We start from the raw sequence: 14,943 nt of genomic DNA on the forward strand, positions 1-14,943 counted from the left end.
GGAGGGATGGCTGGAAGCAGGGAAGGAGGGATGGATGGAAGCACTGCGGGATGGATGGAAGCAGGGAGGGATGGATGGACGCAGGGAGGGACGGAAGCAGGGAGGGATGGAAGGAGGGAGGGATGGATGGAAGGAGGGAGGGATGGCTGGAAGCAGGGAGGGAGGGATGGATGGATGGGAGCAGGAAGGGAGGGATGGAAGCAGGGAGAGATGCATGGAAGCAGGGAGAGATGGAGGGAAGCAGGGAGGGATGAATGGAAGCAGGGAGGAAGGGACGGATGGAAGCAGGGAGGGATGGATGGGAGCAGGCAGGGATGAATGGATGGAAGCAGGGAGGGATGGAAGCAGGGAGGGAGGGATGGATGGAAGCAGGGAGGGATGGATGGGAGCAGGCAGGGATGAATGGATGGAAGCAGGGAGGGATGGAAGCAGGGAGGGAGAGAGGGATGGCTGAAAGCAGGGATGGATGGAAGCACAGAGGGATGGAAGCGGAGAAGAATGGATGGAAGCAGGGAGGGATGGAAGCAGGCAGGGAGGGATGGATGGAAGCAGGGAGGGAGGGACGGCTGGAAGCAGGCAGGGAGGCGGGCTCTGGGGGCGGGCAGCCGGCAGGATGCTGTCACACCGGGGGCGGGCCGGCGGGGATGACTCAGCCTCCGGGAGCTGCCCCGGCCGTGGTCACCGAGCGGGGGCCGTGAGCGTCGGAGAGTCCCGGGGGAGCCGGGGACGCGCACACGGAGCGGCGAGGAGCGGTAAGGGTGGGGATGCTTAGGGGCAGGGGGCACGGAAAATGGGGCACCCCTTACAGGGCTCTGTGAGGGCCACGGAACACCCGCAGCGACAGCAGCAGCAGCGTCCCCCACTTTTTCCAGCGGCGTTTTTGGGGGATTTTTGTCCGGGATGCGCAATGCGGGGTGAGGGAAGGGGATGCGCTGCGGCGGAGGTTGTGGCAGGGAAAATGAGCGCTCGAAAGGCATAAAAACCTTCAAGGAAGGTCACAGGAGGAGAGAGGAAGCCTTGTTTTTATGGCAGAGACGAGAAAAACAGCGCAGCCCTGCTCGTCAGCTGACGCCGAGCTCGGTTTGGCACGCTGGGAGCATCCCGTGATGCACAGCCCAGCCTGGGTTCGGACCGGGACCGTGGCTTGGGAATGGCGCTGGAGAAGCTGCCATGGGTCCCTCTGGCCTGGAATGAATCCCTCATCCCCGTATCCCACTCCCAGGGATGCTCTGAGGGCACGGTGATGTAGCAAAGATGGCTTACCTCTGGCATTTCCCTCGAAATGTCCTGTCCTTCGTAGCACGGGGTGTCCGGGGGCTTGTGCAAGACTCTGGTTTTTGGATTGGTTTGTAAGAATAACAGGAAAAACAAATCAGTGCAGCTTCATTTGGGAGGAATCTTGTGCTTTCTGTGCCTGGAAGCTGCAGAGGTGAGTGCTGCAGCTTGGCTCAGGAGGGAATTATTTTGTCAGATACAGAACAGCCAGGTCTAGTTGGGTTGAAATTAGATGACCTTTAGGATCTCTTCCAACCCAAACCTCTCTAGGATTCTGTTACCTGACCTGTGTTAGCGATCTGGCTTTGCTAGAAGGGAATAAGCGTGGGGAGGAGAGCCTCATGTTGTTTTTGTTTTTTGTTTTTTTTTCTTGATTAAAATATAATTCCATCTCTGGTAATGCAGAGAGAGCTGTAATGCAGTGCAGGATTGGTGCTGCTGAGCTCACCTGGTGGCGCAGCAGGCTGAGCTGGATCTGGAGCTGGAGCTGAGCCTTTCTGAGCTGGCTTTGTTGTGGCTTGGAGTCACAAGCTCTGGCAAAGAGAACAAAGGACAAAGCTGGGCCCAGGCTGAGGGCTGGTGCTGAGCAGGACACATGATTTGGGCTGTGCTGAGCACCCTGGCCCTGGAGGGCTGGGGAGTGGGACAGCTTTTACCTTCCTCAGAACCTTGAAGAAGGCGTGGAGGCCTCCTTGGAGAAGGTGTGGAGGCCTCCTTGGAGAAAGAAAGTGTGGATGGCTCCTTGAAGAAAGAAGGTGTGGAGGCCTCAGTCTGTGCCTGCAGGGGTTGACCCAGACGCTGCAGGAGCTGGGAGATGCTTCAGGGCTGTGACTTATCTGTGGTCTGACCTGCCTGGGCTGAGTCATGTGAGCTGGGCTCGGAACAGCCGGTTTGGGGGTTGGGTTGGTGCTTTTTTTTCCTTGAATAAAGTTAAGTGGGACTCGTGGGCTTTGTTTTGCGGAAGGAGAGCTTTGTGGTTCGAAGGTGAAGGGATTTGCTGCTGTGGGCGCTGAATGTGTGTCTGCCTTGGCTGCTGGAGGGTGATGTGGGATCCTGCTGAGGGCTGGGATATCAGGATCTCTGCTGGTCACAGTGACACTGAAATATGTACAAGTCTCTTTTTCCCAGCTCCGCTGTTGAAGAAGGAGTCAGGATTCTTCTGTTCTCATTCTCAAGGTTGTTTATTATTTCTTATTTATAACATTCTTTCTCTAGCTTGCTGAGGTCTGTCTGGCAGGTTGGGTTGGGGCACACTGCCTGCCCTTGTGTTATCTTTTTATATTAAAAATGTGTGCATTATTTACAATAACTTCCCAATACCTATCACCTATGTTAGACAGTGAGTTTGTACCTTAAACCAATCCAAAAGTGCCAGCATCACCCAGAACATGCAGTCTAGGAAGAAGAAAGAAGGAGGACAGGGCACGCCCAGATTCCTCCATCTTGGGACCCCGAGCCCCCATTCTAAAACCCCAAAAATCTGTTTTTCACCCCATGACAAACTAACTGTTATTCTACTTACTATTTAACTCTCTTGACCTGTAATTCTTCATATAAAGCTGGTAATTTGCTCCATGGGTCAAAATCAAAGTCACAGGTGTCTGTGCCAAGGTCTCTGAGCCCCCTGGGGAGGGGCTCGAGCCATCCAAGACAGCCAGAGAGATGTCCTGGCTTCTGACAGGCTGGGATATCAGGATTTGATTATCAAAGAGCTCTGTCCAGGAAAAAACAGTTGATACCATTAAGAAAATAAAGGAATTTAAAAACATATATGATGACAATAATAATAATAGCAGATAATGACAACTTCATCCTTTCATTACAAAACCAAAAAGATTTAAAAACTTCTGTTTATTGCAATTGGAATTGTTAACATTTTCAATAATAATAATGATGATGATGGTGATGATGATGATGATGATGATGTATCAGTTTAGGGGAGCTGCCCTAGCTGCCCGATCTGGGCAGGAGGGATGGAGATGGCTCTGGGCTGGTGTCTCCTCCTCCTCTGCGGCAGCTCAGAGGGCTGTGGGTGGATGCTGCAGCACCAGCACAGCCACAGCCCTTGGGCTGCTCTCCTCCCTCGCAGGCTGCAGCTGCTCTGAGCAGCTCCTGCAGAGCCTTCGGCCTCGCTGAGACAGGGGCTGCACTCAACTGCCCCAAATTTCCTCTTTCTGAGCGACCAGCTGGCTGAATCCTGAGTATCCTGTCCCACCCAGGGCTGGGTGTGCTGGTGGGTGTTTATTTCTTGCTTGTTTCTTGCTCATCCTTCAAGAAGTGGCACGAGCAGATGCTTTGGGGAGCTCAAAGTATTCCCTGCTCTCTGTCCAGGGCAAGGTGGAGGGCTCTTTGCAAGCCCCAAACATCCTCCTGCCACCTGGGCAATCCTGCAGGGTGAAGCTGACAAGCCCAACAGCCTTGTTCCTGTTTCCAGGCTGGTGGGATGGGAGCTGTGTGAGGACCAACCTTAGCCAGGGTTATCCTGAAGCTGAGGCACCTCTGGAGATGTTGGGGGGTGCTGGGGTTCCTGGGGAAGCTCCTCTGCTCTGCTGTGCGTGAACTTGGGGGGCAGATGTTGGGGCGCAGCAGCTATGATGCAGTTTTGGGTTTTGGGGCTGCTGCTGTGGGGTTTTAAACGGCCCTGAGGTTTTAGTGTGAGGAGGAGATAGCGGTGCTGGGGGAAGGAAGCACAGCGTGATAACACTGCCAGGGGAAGTTTTGCTGCTCAGAGCAGCTGGGACAGGGGGTGAGGGAGGAAAGCAGCAGCTTTTTGTCACTGTAGGGCCTCTGGGGTTGTTGTTTTTGTGCTGCATGTGACCCATGGCCGGTGGGAATCCGTCCTGCCAGTCCCGTGCCTGTGCCCTATATATAGCCCTGCTGTACACAGGATAAACCAGGAAGAAGGAGGGCTAGGGAGGAAGAAATCCCACGGGGGTGAAGATTTCCCCTTCCTTTTCTAGACACCTGATCTTGGGTGTCAGCTCCCACCCCCCTAAACTTCACAGCCACAGGAGACCTTGTAGAATAATAGAAGGGTTTGGGGTGGAAGGGGTGTTTAAAGGGCATTTAATTCCAGTCTCTGCTATGGGCAGGGACATCTTTAACTATGTATTTTAACTGTATGTCAGGTTGCTCAGAGCCCTGTCCAACCTGACACTGAATGTTTTTTGGGATGGGGCATCCCCCATCTTTGGGGCAACCTGTTCCCTCACAGAGAACAATTCCTTCCCAATATCCCATCCATCCCTGCCCTCTGGCAGTGGGAAATCATTCCCTTTGTCCTGTCCCTCCATCCCTCATTCCAAGTCCCTCTCAGCTCTCCTGGAGCCCCTTTAGGCACTTGGAAGGGCTCTAAGATCTCTCTGGAGCCTTCTCTTCCCCAGGCTGGACACCCCCACCTCTCTCATGACCCATAGGGAGGCTCCATGCCCACAAGAGACTTGGCAAGAGAATTTTTTTGGTTTTTTTGTCTCAAGAGCCATCTGGCTCCCAGCTATTTGCTTTGCTGGGTTTGCTGGCCCTGGGCCATGTCCATGGTGCAGATGCAAAGCAGCAGAGCTGAAACTCTGCCTCTTTCAGGGGAAACTGCTGGGATCTATTTTCATTTGGTTTCGGGTTGCCTGGAGAGTGTGGTCTGGTAACCTGAGGCTGGGAGATGTCCCATGCCTGTCCCTCAAAAGCTAGGTGTGAGCAGCACATCAGCCCTGGCCAGGGTGGTTTTCAGCCTGTCAGCAGATTTACAAACATCCTGCTGGAAGAAAAAAAAGTGTAATCATGTGACTTCTGGCCTCAAAAACACCTCCTGCCTCTGCTATGGGAAAACACCGAGTTGACTGCAGGAAGTACAGAGGGTTGTGGGGTTTGATATTTTTGTGTGTGTGCATTTTTAAAAAATTATTTTTATAAGATTTTTCATTAAAAAGGTGCTTCAGCTCAGGCTGGTTACCTGCAGGCTTTCTGAGGCCTGTTGTGGGCAAAGAGCACAGTTTTATTATAAGTATATATTTATTTTCCTGGGTGTAACCTCCTGTGTAAGCAGGGGAGCACCGCCAGCGAGTCCCTTGCCTGCAGAAACCTGTAAGCAAGAAAATGTCCATGAAACCCCTGAAAAATATGCATAAAACCCCTTCAAAGAAGTGATATTTAGGAGTAGGAGGACCCAAGCGCTGCTGAAACTCAGCTCTTTTTTTTTGGGCGTCCTGCTGAAAGCACAAAGCAGGGGTAACAAAATAAATAAATGGTGGAAGGAGGAGTGGGAAAAGAGAAAAAAGCCCTTTTATACAGTGAGCTGCAGCCGCCTGGGCTCACTGCTGGCAGAAAGTAGGACACTCCTGCTGGGTTTTCTTCTCTGGAAAGGCTAAACTTGGCTGGGAGTGGGTGGAAGCAGCCAGTAGGGAGGTGTGAGTGTGGCTCCATCCCCATCCCCTGCTCATCCAGCTCTGCTGCACTGGCAGGAGCTGTGTGTCCGGTTTAAAGCCGGGCTTGCAAAGGTGATTACACCTTCAGCTGGCTGAGCTGAGCAGGAATTAAAGCCTGAGTGTCTCTGCTGGGGAGGATCTGAGGGCTTGGGGTGCTCATCAGGCTTGGGGTGGGTGTGAGGCTGGTGGGAGGGTTTGGAGGAGGAGGGTGCCCTGGTGTGTTTGCAGAGATAAAGGAGCTGGTGTTGTGTCTGAGTCAGGCTTGGGGACGTGGAACAAGTGGCTGCTGGCGCTGGGGGTAAATTTGAAGTTGGGCAATTCGATGTGAATTAGGTTAAAGGGAAATCACAGAGCCCTGGGGTGTCTGTGGGCTACATGGTGCTTGTGCTCCTGCATGGGAGGCTGTGGTCCTTTCTTTCCTGCTCTTCCTCTGTGTCTCTGATACCCAAATTGGGGCTTTCCTCATTCCCTGCACCTCCCTGGGGAAAAGCCCCAGTGGGAGGGGAGCAGAGGACAGGAGCATCTCTGGTGCATGCTGACCCCCCTGTGCATGGACAGGGGGTCACACCAGGGGCTGTGACACCCCCAGGGCAGGGGGTTGGCCAAAATGAGGATCTTAAAAATGTAATTTGGAGTAATATCCTTAAAGGGAAGAGCAGGGCTTATCAAATCCCATGCCTGAAGTTTGGTGTGGAGATGGGCTGTCACTTGTTCCTTCTCCTGGTCCTTATTCTCCGTTGTTGGGGAAGTAAACACAGGTTTTAATACCCTCTAAATCCCTTGGATCTGCTTCAAAAGGTATTTTCCTGCTGCTGCTAATCCTGCAGTGGTCAACAAACAAGGTTGCCTTGTCTGATTTCTCCAGAGCTGCAGGAGGGGGGAGGTTGGTGCTCTGTTCCTGTGTCTCTCTCCTGACCTTTGGGGCAATTGGGGATCTGCAGGGATCTGGTGCAGCCACACATTTTATCCTGCCACGTGTTGCTGCAACTGAGCCCACCTTGGGAATGTCTCAACACTGCTCCAATCTGGCTGCAGGTGGGGTGTCCTGTTCAGCAGGCAAGATGTGGCTGCCTGTGTCCCTCCTGTGTGTCCTGGTGGCCTTTGCCAGTGCTCGCAGCATCCCTTACTTCCCTCCTCTCTCTGATGACCTGGTCAACCACATAAACAAGCTCAACACCACGTGGAAGGTGAGTACTGGGCTGATTTGGGGTTTTTTTTTGGGGGGGGAGGCATTGCTGACAGTCTCTCTGTGGGATTCAGTGGCTGGGATTTGGAAGTGTCACCGTGGTGGTGACAGAGATCCAACCTTGGTCCCAGCTGGATTCTCCAGTGAGGTGATGCTGACAGGGGTTCCTGCAGTGACAGGAGCTGTGGAGCTCCTCCTTGGAGCAGAGCAGGATGAATTTGTGGAATAGGAGCTGCTGGTCCTTTGCTTTTTTTTTCTTACTGAGGTTCTGTTTTTTTCTTACTGAGGTTGAGATTGAAAGTGCTCGAGATGGTATTTTGTGTTCAGACTCAGATGTTTGTTATTTCTTATCTATATCACAGTCTCACAAGCTGTGAGTTCTACAGCATTTCACTGACAAGCTGCAAAATGTCCCTGTATCTTTCTCTATAAGGTCTTTTAAGGAAAAACTATCTACTTAAGAAATGACACTTAAATTATTTTCACTTTTAAGTCAGTAACTAATCACTTGTGTCCCACAATGAGGATTAATTACATAATTACATAATTAATTACATTATAAAAATTACATTATAAATACAAATATATCCTGTCCCAGTTCTGTGTGTGTCTCTCTCCAGGCAGGACACAACTTCCACAATGCTGACATGAGCTATGTGAAGAAGCTCTGTGGCACCTTCCTGGGTGGGCCCAAGCTACCTGAGAGGTGAGTGCAGGGAGGGGAAGGTGGAGCTCCAGTAGAAGTTGTGTGACTCCTTCACGAGCATCTGGAGTGGGTGTGGGGCTCTCCTGGCAGGGTGGACACTGTTCATGGGGTTAAGCATGGAGCACACATGAGGGGAAAATCCATCCTTGCCCAGTTGTGCAGTTTGTTCTCCTTGAAAATGAACACTCCAGGGGAGCTGCTGACCTGCTCTGGGGACAGCATAAGTATTTGTGCTCCTTCAGTAAGCAAACAACACAAACATCCTCCAGGCCGCCTTCAGAGGAGGCTGGAGAGTGCAGTGCACCCTGTCATGGTTCACTGGTGTTCCTGAGACAGGATTTCCCTCTCCTCACAGGGTGGATTTTGCTGCAGACGTGGAGCTGCCCGATAACTTCGACTCGCGGACGCAGTGGCCCAACTGTCCCACCATCAGTGAGATAAGAGACCAGGGCTCCTGTGGCTCCTGCTGGGTGAGTACAGGGGAAATTCAGTGTTGTGTTCATAAAATTTACTGGGCAAAACCCAGGCCTTTGATTTGCTGCTGAATCCCCTGCCATGGGCAGGGACACCTTCCACTGTCCCAGGTTGATCCAAGCCCTGTCCAGCCTGGCCTTGGACACTTCCAAGGATCCAGGGGCAGCCACAGCTCCTCTGTGCACCCTGTGCCAGGGCCTCACCACCCTTGCAGGGAACAATTCCTTCCCAATATCCCATCTATCCCTGCCCTCTGGCAGTGGGAAGCCATTCCCTGTGTCCTGTCCCTCCATGACTTGTTCCAAGTCCCTCTCCAGCTCTCCTGGAGCCCCTTTGGGCCCTGGAAGGGGCTTTGAGGTCTCCCTGGATCCTTCTCTCCTCCAGAGCCAGCCCCAGCTCTCCCAGCCTGGCTCCAGAGCAGAGGGGCCCCAGCCCTTGGAGCATCTTTGTTGCTCTTTGTGAGGGAACTCTCTGAGATCCTGCAGTGTCTGAGCTCCTGGGTGGCTTCTCCCAGCCAGGCCATGCTTGCTGCTCTCATTTCCAGGAGGTTTTCCTGGTTTCTCTCCCCTGGCTGAGCTCTAATGTGTGTTTTGGGGTTACCCTCAGGCTTTTGGCGCTGTGGAAGCGATTTCAGACCGGATCTGTGTCCACACCAACGCCAAGGTCAGCGTGGAGGTCTCAGCTGAGGACCTGCTGTCGTGCTGTGGCTTCGAGTGTGGCATGGGGTGAGCTGCTCCTGGTCCTTGTGCTCCTGGAAGGTGGTTGGGAGGAGCAGGGGCAGGCCCTGGAGGTGCTGATCGCTTCAGCCCTGCCTTCGTTACCTCCCTTAGGAGCACGAAGCTCCTCCAGAGGTTTGTGCTGTGGATGAGGGAGTTGGGTGGGAACATAAAGCTGATTCCAGGGACTGGGACACATCCTGCCCCCAGCATAGTGGGTGCTGGTGGCTGTAAGCACATAGTGATGCTCTCCAGCACAGAGCTGGCAGCTGCCAAAGCCAAAGGAAGAATCTTTTCTTAGTCCCAGATCCTCGATTTTCAGGTACAAGCCTTTTGCCTCTGGCTTTCCCAGCTGTTGAGCACAGGGTAGGGAGTTGAGTCTCCAAGTCCTGTTGCTGCTGGCAGCAGAAGCTGGTCAGGGACCTGGTAATGAGGCACTTTGGGATTTGGGTGCTCTTAACTCCTTGCCTGAGGCCTTGGTGTCTCAAGGCAGATCCTGGGGAAGAAAAGAACAGGCTAGAAAAAAGGTTTAATATACCCAAACCTTCCTTTGAACCATCCCAGGCTGGCTCCATTCCCTTGCCTCTCCCAGAATGGGATGGCTGGGGCTGGAGCTGGTGCCTCTCCCCCCAGGTGCAATGGTGGTTACCCCTCTGGTGCTTGGAGGTACTGGACGGAGAGGGGCCTCGTGTCCGGGGGTCTCTACGATTCCCACGTGGGTAAGTCCTGGCTGATACCCTTGGGGAAGCAGGGAGGAGTGTCTCTGCTTGCTTAAAGTTCATGTTTTTTGGGACCCTTCTCTCCTGGTCTGCATCCTTGTGGCTGCTCCCTCCTTCAATTCAAACACCTCTGCAGTCCCAGCTGGCTGCCCCTGCCCCCATGGCTCCTTCCTTTGGGACAAAGGTCCTTGAGCAGAGCCCAGAGGCAGGAGGCCCGTCTGGGAAGGGAGCCAGGAGCCCTCAACACACCCCCAGGGCTCCTGTTTCCATAGCAGGAATGAACCAGGCTGTGAATTTTGTGCTGTTGCTGGTTTTGAACCAGATCACTGCACTTTGGATGAGGTCCTGACATGTTTCCCCTTCAAAAAATAACTTCTAGACTGGAACCCTCTGCCTCCCCCTGTCATGACCATCAGCTGGTTCACGTTTCCACCTTTTCCATGACCATTTGGAGAGGGAGGTGGTGGGAAGGAGCTCTGGTGGGAAACACGTTGCTCATGGAAGGAAGACCTCCTGCACCCACTAATTTGTGGGGTTGCTGGGGCGGAAAGGCTCTTCCCTGGGGCTTCTGGTGCCTTCTCCAGTGTGGCTGTTGGGATCTCTGGGGACAACCAGTTGATGTCACTTCTGTCCGGGACAGGCTGCTGGCTCTACTCCAGCCCTCAACACACCCCAATGCTCCTGTTTCCATAGCAGGAGTGATTCAGGCTGTGAATTTTGTGCTGTTGCTGGTTTTGAACCAGTTCATTACACTTTGGATGAGGTCAGGAGTCTTCCTGACGTGTTGCTCCTTCAAAAAATAACTTCTAGACTGGAACCCTCTGCCTCCCCCTGTCATGACCATCAGCTGGTTCATGTTTCCACCTTTTCCATGACCATTTGGAGAGGGAGGTGGTGGGAAGGAGCTCTCGTGGGAAACACGTTGCTCATGGAAGGAAGATCTGCACCCCATTAATTTGTGGGGTTCCTGGGGCAGAAAGGCTCTTCCCTGGGGCTTCTCGTGCCTTCTCCAGCATGGCTATTGGGATCTCTGGGGACAACCAGTTGATGTCACCTCTGTCCTGGACAGGCTGCTGGCTCTACTCCAGCCCTCAACACACCCCCAATGCTCCTGTTTCCATAGCAGGAATGATTCAGGCTGTGAATTTTGTGATATTGCTGGTTTTGAACCTGTTCACTACACTTTGGATGAGGTCCTGATGTGTTCCCCTTTCAAAAAATAACTTCCAGACTGGAACCCTCTGCCTCCGCCTGTCATGACCATCAGCTGGTTCACGTTTCCACCTTTTCCATGACCATTTGGAGAGGGAGGTGGTGGGAAACAGGTTTGGTGGGAAACACATTGCTCATGGAAGGAAGACCTAGGAAATTTGTGGGGTTCCTGGGGCTTCTGGTGCCTTCTCCAGCATGGCTGTTGGGATCTTTGGGGACAGCCAGTTGATGTCACCTCTGTCCTGGACAGGCTGCCGGCCCTACTCCATCCCACCCTGTGAGCACCACGTGAACGGCAGCCGCCCCCCCTGCACTGGGGAGGGAGGGGGCACCCCCAGGTGCAGCAGGCACTGTGAGCCTGGCTACTCACCCTCATACAAGGAGGACAAGCACTACGGTAAGAGAGATGGCCTTCAAAGCTGCTCCTCGTGGTACCTGGGAGGGGTGGGCAGCATTGCACCTGTTCCTTGTCACAGACATGTTTTATGAAAAATCCTTTCCTTAGGATTTTTTTCTCCTGAGAAGCCGAGGGGCCTCAGGAACAAAATGTAAACAATGGTTATCTGCTGCTGTGGAATGCAACAGGTGGATCTGTGATTGGTCTCATGTGGTTGTTTCTAATTAATGGCAAATCACAGTCCAGCTGTCTTGGACTGTCTGGTCAGTCACAAGCCTTTGTTATCATTCCTTTTCTATTCTTAGCCAACCTTCTGATGAAATAGTTTCTTCTATTCTTTTAGTATAGTTTTAATATAATATATATCATAAAATAATAAATCAAGCCTTCTGAAACATAGAGCCAACATTCTCGTCTCTTCCCTCATCGTAAGACTCCTGCAAACACCCCCACAGTTCCTGGTGGGTTTTTCTCCTGTGCCCTGTCCCTGGTGGTCCTGGAGCAAAGCTGATTGTGGCAGATGCACAGTTTGTGTTTGCTGAGGCTCAGCTGGGAAGGGGGAACTGGTGGAACTGGTCTGAGTCCTCGAGGTACATGTGGCTGTGGTGTCAAAGCCACCTCCAAGTCTCCTTGGCAGCAGCCAGCCTACTTTTAGGAGAATCCAGCTGTTTCTTGGAGATTTGTCTTCACCTTGAGTGTTTTGGGTTTTGAAAAGGAGAATGTACAAGGGAAAAATGTCCCTTCCCACTAAAGCTGTCTGGAATAGGTCTTTGGGTACAGAATAGGACTCAGATTAAATAATTCCCTCTGGAAGAGGGGTGGCTGGAGCCCACTTTTCCTGCTTGGCTGTGTCAGTCCCTCTGGAGCTGCTGGGTTTGGATTTAACCTGAATTTAAGTGCAGGAGGCCTCCTGCAGGCTGACACTGAGCCATCCTGTGTGGCCCATCCTAATGGTGGGAATTCTTTTCCTTTTAGGTATCACATCCTATGGAGTCCCTCGCAGTGAGAAGGAAATCATGGCTGAGATCTACAAGAACGGCCCAGTGGAAGGAGCCTTCATTGTCTACGAGGATTTCCTGATGTACAAATCTGGTGAGCAGCACCACTGGGGCTGGGCGGGGAGAGTTTCAACCTGGGGTCCCTCTTTTGTGGCCCTGGTCTGTCTTCTCAAAGTCTCAGAGATCTCAACGTCACAATTAAGTATCTGCTGTGGCAAGGACATGGGCAGATGTATCCATAGCAAGGGGAATCAGTTCTTGGGATTGGATCAGCCCTAAAGGGGAGCATCCCAAATTCCAGCTGGCAGCAACAGCTCAGATTTTAGGACCTCAAAACTCTTGTTGTGAACTGGCTTTGAGCCCCTTGGGGAATGTGTCTGCATGTCTTGGTGCTAAGCATGGTCACAGAATCATGGAATGGTTTGGGTGGGATGATCATGATTAAAAAATCTTCTCATTCCAGTCCCTGCCATGGGGGGACACCTTACACTATCCCACACCATGGGCAGGGACACTTTCCACTATCCCAGGTTGATCCAAGCCCTGTCCAGCCTGGCCTTGGACACTTCCAGGGATCCAGGGGCAGCCACAGCTTCTCTGGGCACCCTGTGCCAGGGCCTCACCACCCTCACAGGGAACAATTTCCTCCTAACATCCAACCTAAATCTCCCATCTTTTAGTTTAAAACCTTTCCCTTCTGTCCTGTTACTAATTCCCTGTGCAGAACTCCTTCCTTCAGACTCTGCACTGTTTCAGTTTCACATTTAACTAAAACCCAAAATTAATAATATTTAATAATTATACAATTCTATAATAAATTTTATTATTTATAATTTTATAATAATTATATGATTTTATAATTTTATGGATATTATTAATCTCAGCCACTCTGGGGTTTGTAATTCCAGGCTGTGAGGACCCTGTGGTGTGGACAGGCAGTGCCTGTTGACATTTTGGGGTGTTTTTCCCCTTGCAGGGGTCTACCAGCACGTGTCTGGGGAGCAGGTGGGAGGCCACGCCATCCGAATCCTGGGCTGGGGCGTGGAGAACGACACTCCCTACTGGCTGGTGGCCAACTCCTGGAACACCGACTGGGGGGAGAATGGTGAGAGCCTCCGGCAATCTTCTCCACCTCATTTCCCCGCCCCATTCCCTTCCACCGGCAATTCCTGCCCCATTCCCTTCCACCAGCAATTCCCACTCCATTTTCCCACCCCATTCCCTTCCACCAGCAATTCCCGCCCCATTCCCCTCCACCAGCAATTCCCACTCCATTTTCCCACCCCATTCCCTTCCACCGGCAATTCCTGCCCCATTTCTCCACCCCATTCCCCTCGGAGGGATGGAGAGGGTGACTTTTTTTTGGTGTTCTCCCAGGTTTCTTCAAAATCCTGCGGGGAGAGGACCACTGTGGTATCGAGTCTGAGGTTGTGGCTGGCATCCCCAGGACGGAGCAGTACTGGAAGAGGATGTAACTCTGATCAAACCACAAATAATCCTGAGTCCCTGATGCTTTTAACTCATAGTGGGTTGGGTGCAGAGACCCTCCCTTCTAAAAGAGACTCTAGTTCAGGTTACTCTATTAAAGCTTTTTATCTTTTTTTTTTTTTTTTTCAATTTTTTTGTTCCTTTTTTTTTTATTTTTAAAATTGTTTGGATTTTTGTTTTTTTAAATTGTACGTTGGAGCTGGAGGTGGAGCTGCTTTCTGCCAGCCTCCTGCTTCTGGTGGGTCACAGCAGGACACTGGGGCATTCCCTGCTCAGAGGACTGCTGGAGAGCTCGCTGGCCTCTTGGAATTTGGTTAGCCTGGACCCCTTCCGGCCCAGTTTGCTACTGGGAGGGCAGGAAACAGCTTTGTGCTGGGATTAGGGACTCGGTGGGGCAGCAGAGGTGGATGCTGCTGGAAAGCCATGGCCAGGGGGGATTTGTGCACCCCCAGATGGGTTGATCTGACTGTTAGCACCCAAAACAAGCAGGGGAGAATTTCCTGTGACTGTGTGCCTTGAATTGGCTAATTTTAGACCTATTAATGAACAAACTACTGATGAACTTGCTGTGGGGGTGGCTCTGGCCAGAGCTGCCTGCACCAAGTCCCTCGTGCATTGCCTGCTCTGCTCCATCCTCCTGGCTTTTCAAACCACTTCTTCCTCAGCTGTTCACTGACTTTTTTATCTGCTGTAGTCTGGGGTTATTGATGCTGGGGAAGGGCCTGGCTGGAGCTCCATGAGCCTCTGATCAAATATCCTGCAAGCATCTGGGAGGGAGCTGGGAAAGAGCAAAGCCCTTCTCCTGCATGGCTGAGCAGCTTGGTGTGTGCAGGTCATGCCTGGGCAAGGGTGCAGTGCCCAAATTTGGGGTGCTTTGGGGCTGCAGGTGTTGCATGCTGAGCTGAGGGATGATTCCCAAGTGAGCTGCAGGGAGCTCAAGCAGATGCTTGGAGGTGTCTCAGTAAATTGGACACAATTAAAGCATTTTTTCTGGACATTAGGGAAGGTAAAAATCCTTATTTTTGTTACTGGGGGGAGGTAATAGGTTGTGTACAGGAGGAATCATGCGATTTGCCAACACTAATATAACAAAGAGCTTTTTTTTTTTTTTTGTAATTTTAAAGCACAAAATCTATTAGTGACCTGAGGCTATGGGTCTGAGATGTGTGAAGCAGGCTCTCCATGCACTGTAAAATAGCCCCTTACCTCTGCTTGCTCAGGCACCAGTGAGGCAGAGCTGTGCTGTATTTGGCTGGAACACCTGTGCCAATAAATGATTTCTCCAGTGTCTTGGCTCCTGGCTCTTGGTTGCTTCTGCTTGGCTTCTGACACCTCTGATGGTTGGAGAGGAAGC

The 14,943-nt window shown here is 51.9% G+C and overlaps 1 protein-coding gene across 1 annotated transcript; it reads left to right on the forward strand.

Moving 5' to 3' along the window:
- Nucleotides 1-628: 628 nt before the first annotated feature.
- Nucleotides 629-14,877, forward strand: CTSB (cathepsin B). Its single transcript, XM_030945608.1, has 10 exons — nt 629-752; nt 6,729-6,880; nt 7,500-7,585; nt 7,941-8,055; nt 8,666-8,784; nt 9,409-9,494; nt 10,957-11,103; nt 12,079-12,195; nt 13,078-13,206; nt 13,479-14,877. The coding sequence occupies exons 2-10, from the start codon at nt 6,755-6,757 to the stop codon at nt 13,574-13,576; spliced, it is 1,023 nt and encodes a 340-aa protein (XP_030801468.1). The 5' UTR covers nt 629-752; nt 6,729-6,754; the 3' UTR covers nt 13,577-14,877.
- Nucleotides 14,878-14,943: the final 66 nt, after the last annotated feature.

The sequence above is a fragment of the Camarhynchus parvulus genome, chromosome 3, assembly GCF_901933205.1.
Source record: "Camarhynchus parvulus chromosome 3, STF_HiC, whole genome shotgun sequence".
Taxonomy (NCBI): domain Eukaryota; kingdom Metazoa; phylum Chordata; class Aves; order Passeriformes; family Thraupidae; genus Camarhynchus; species Camarhynchus parvulus.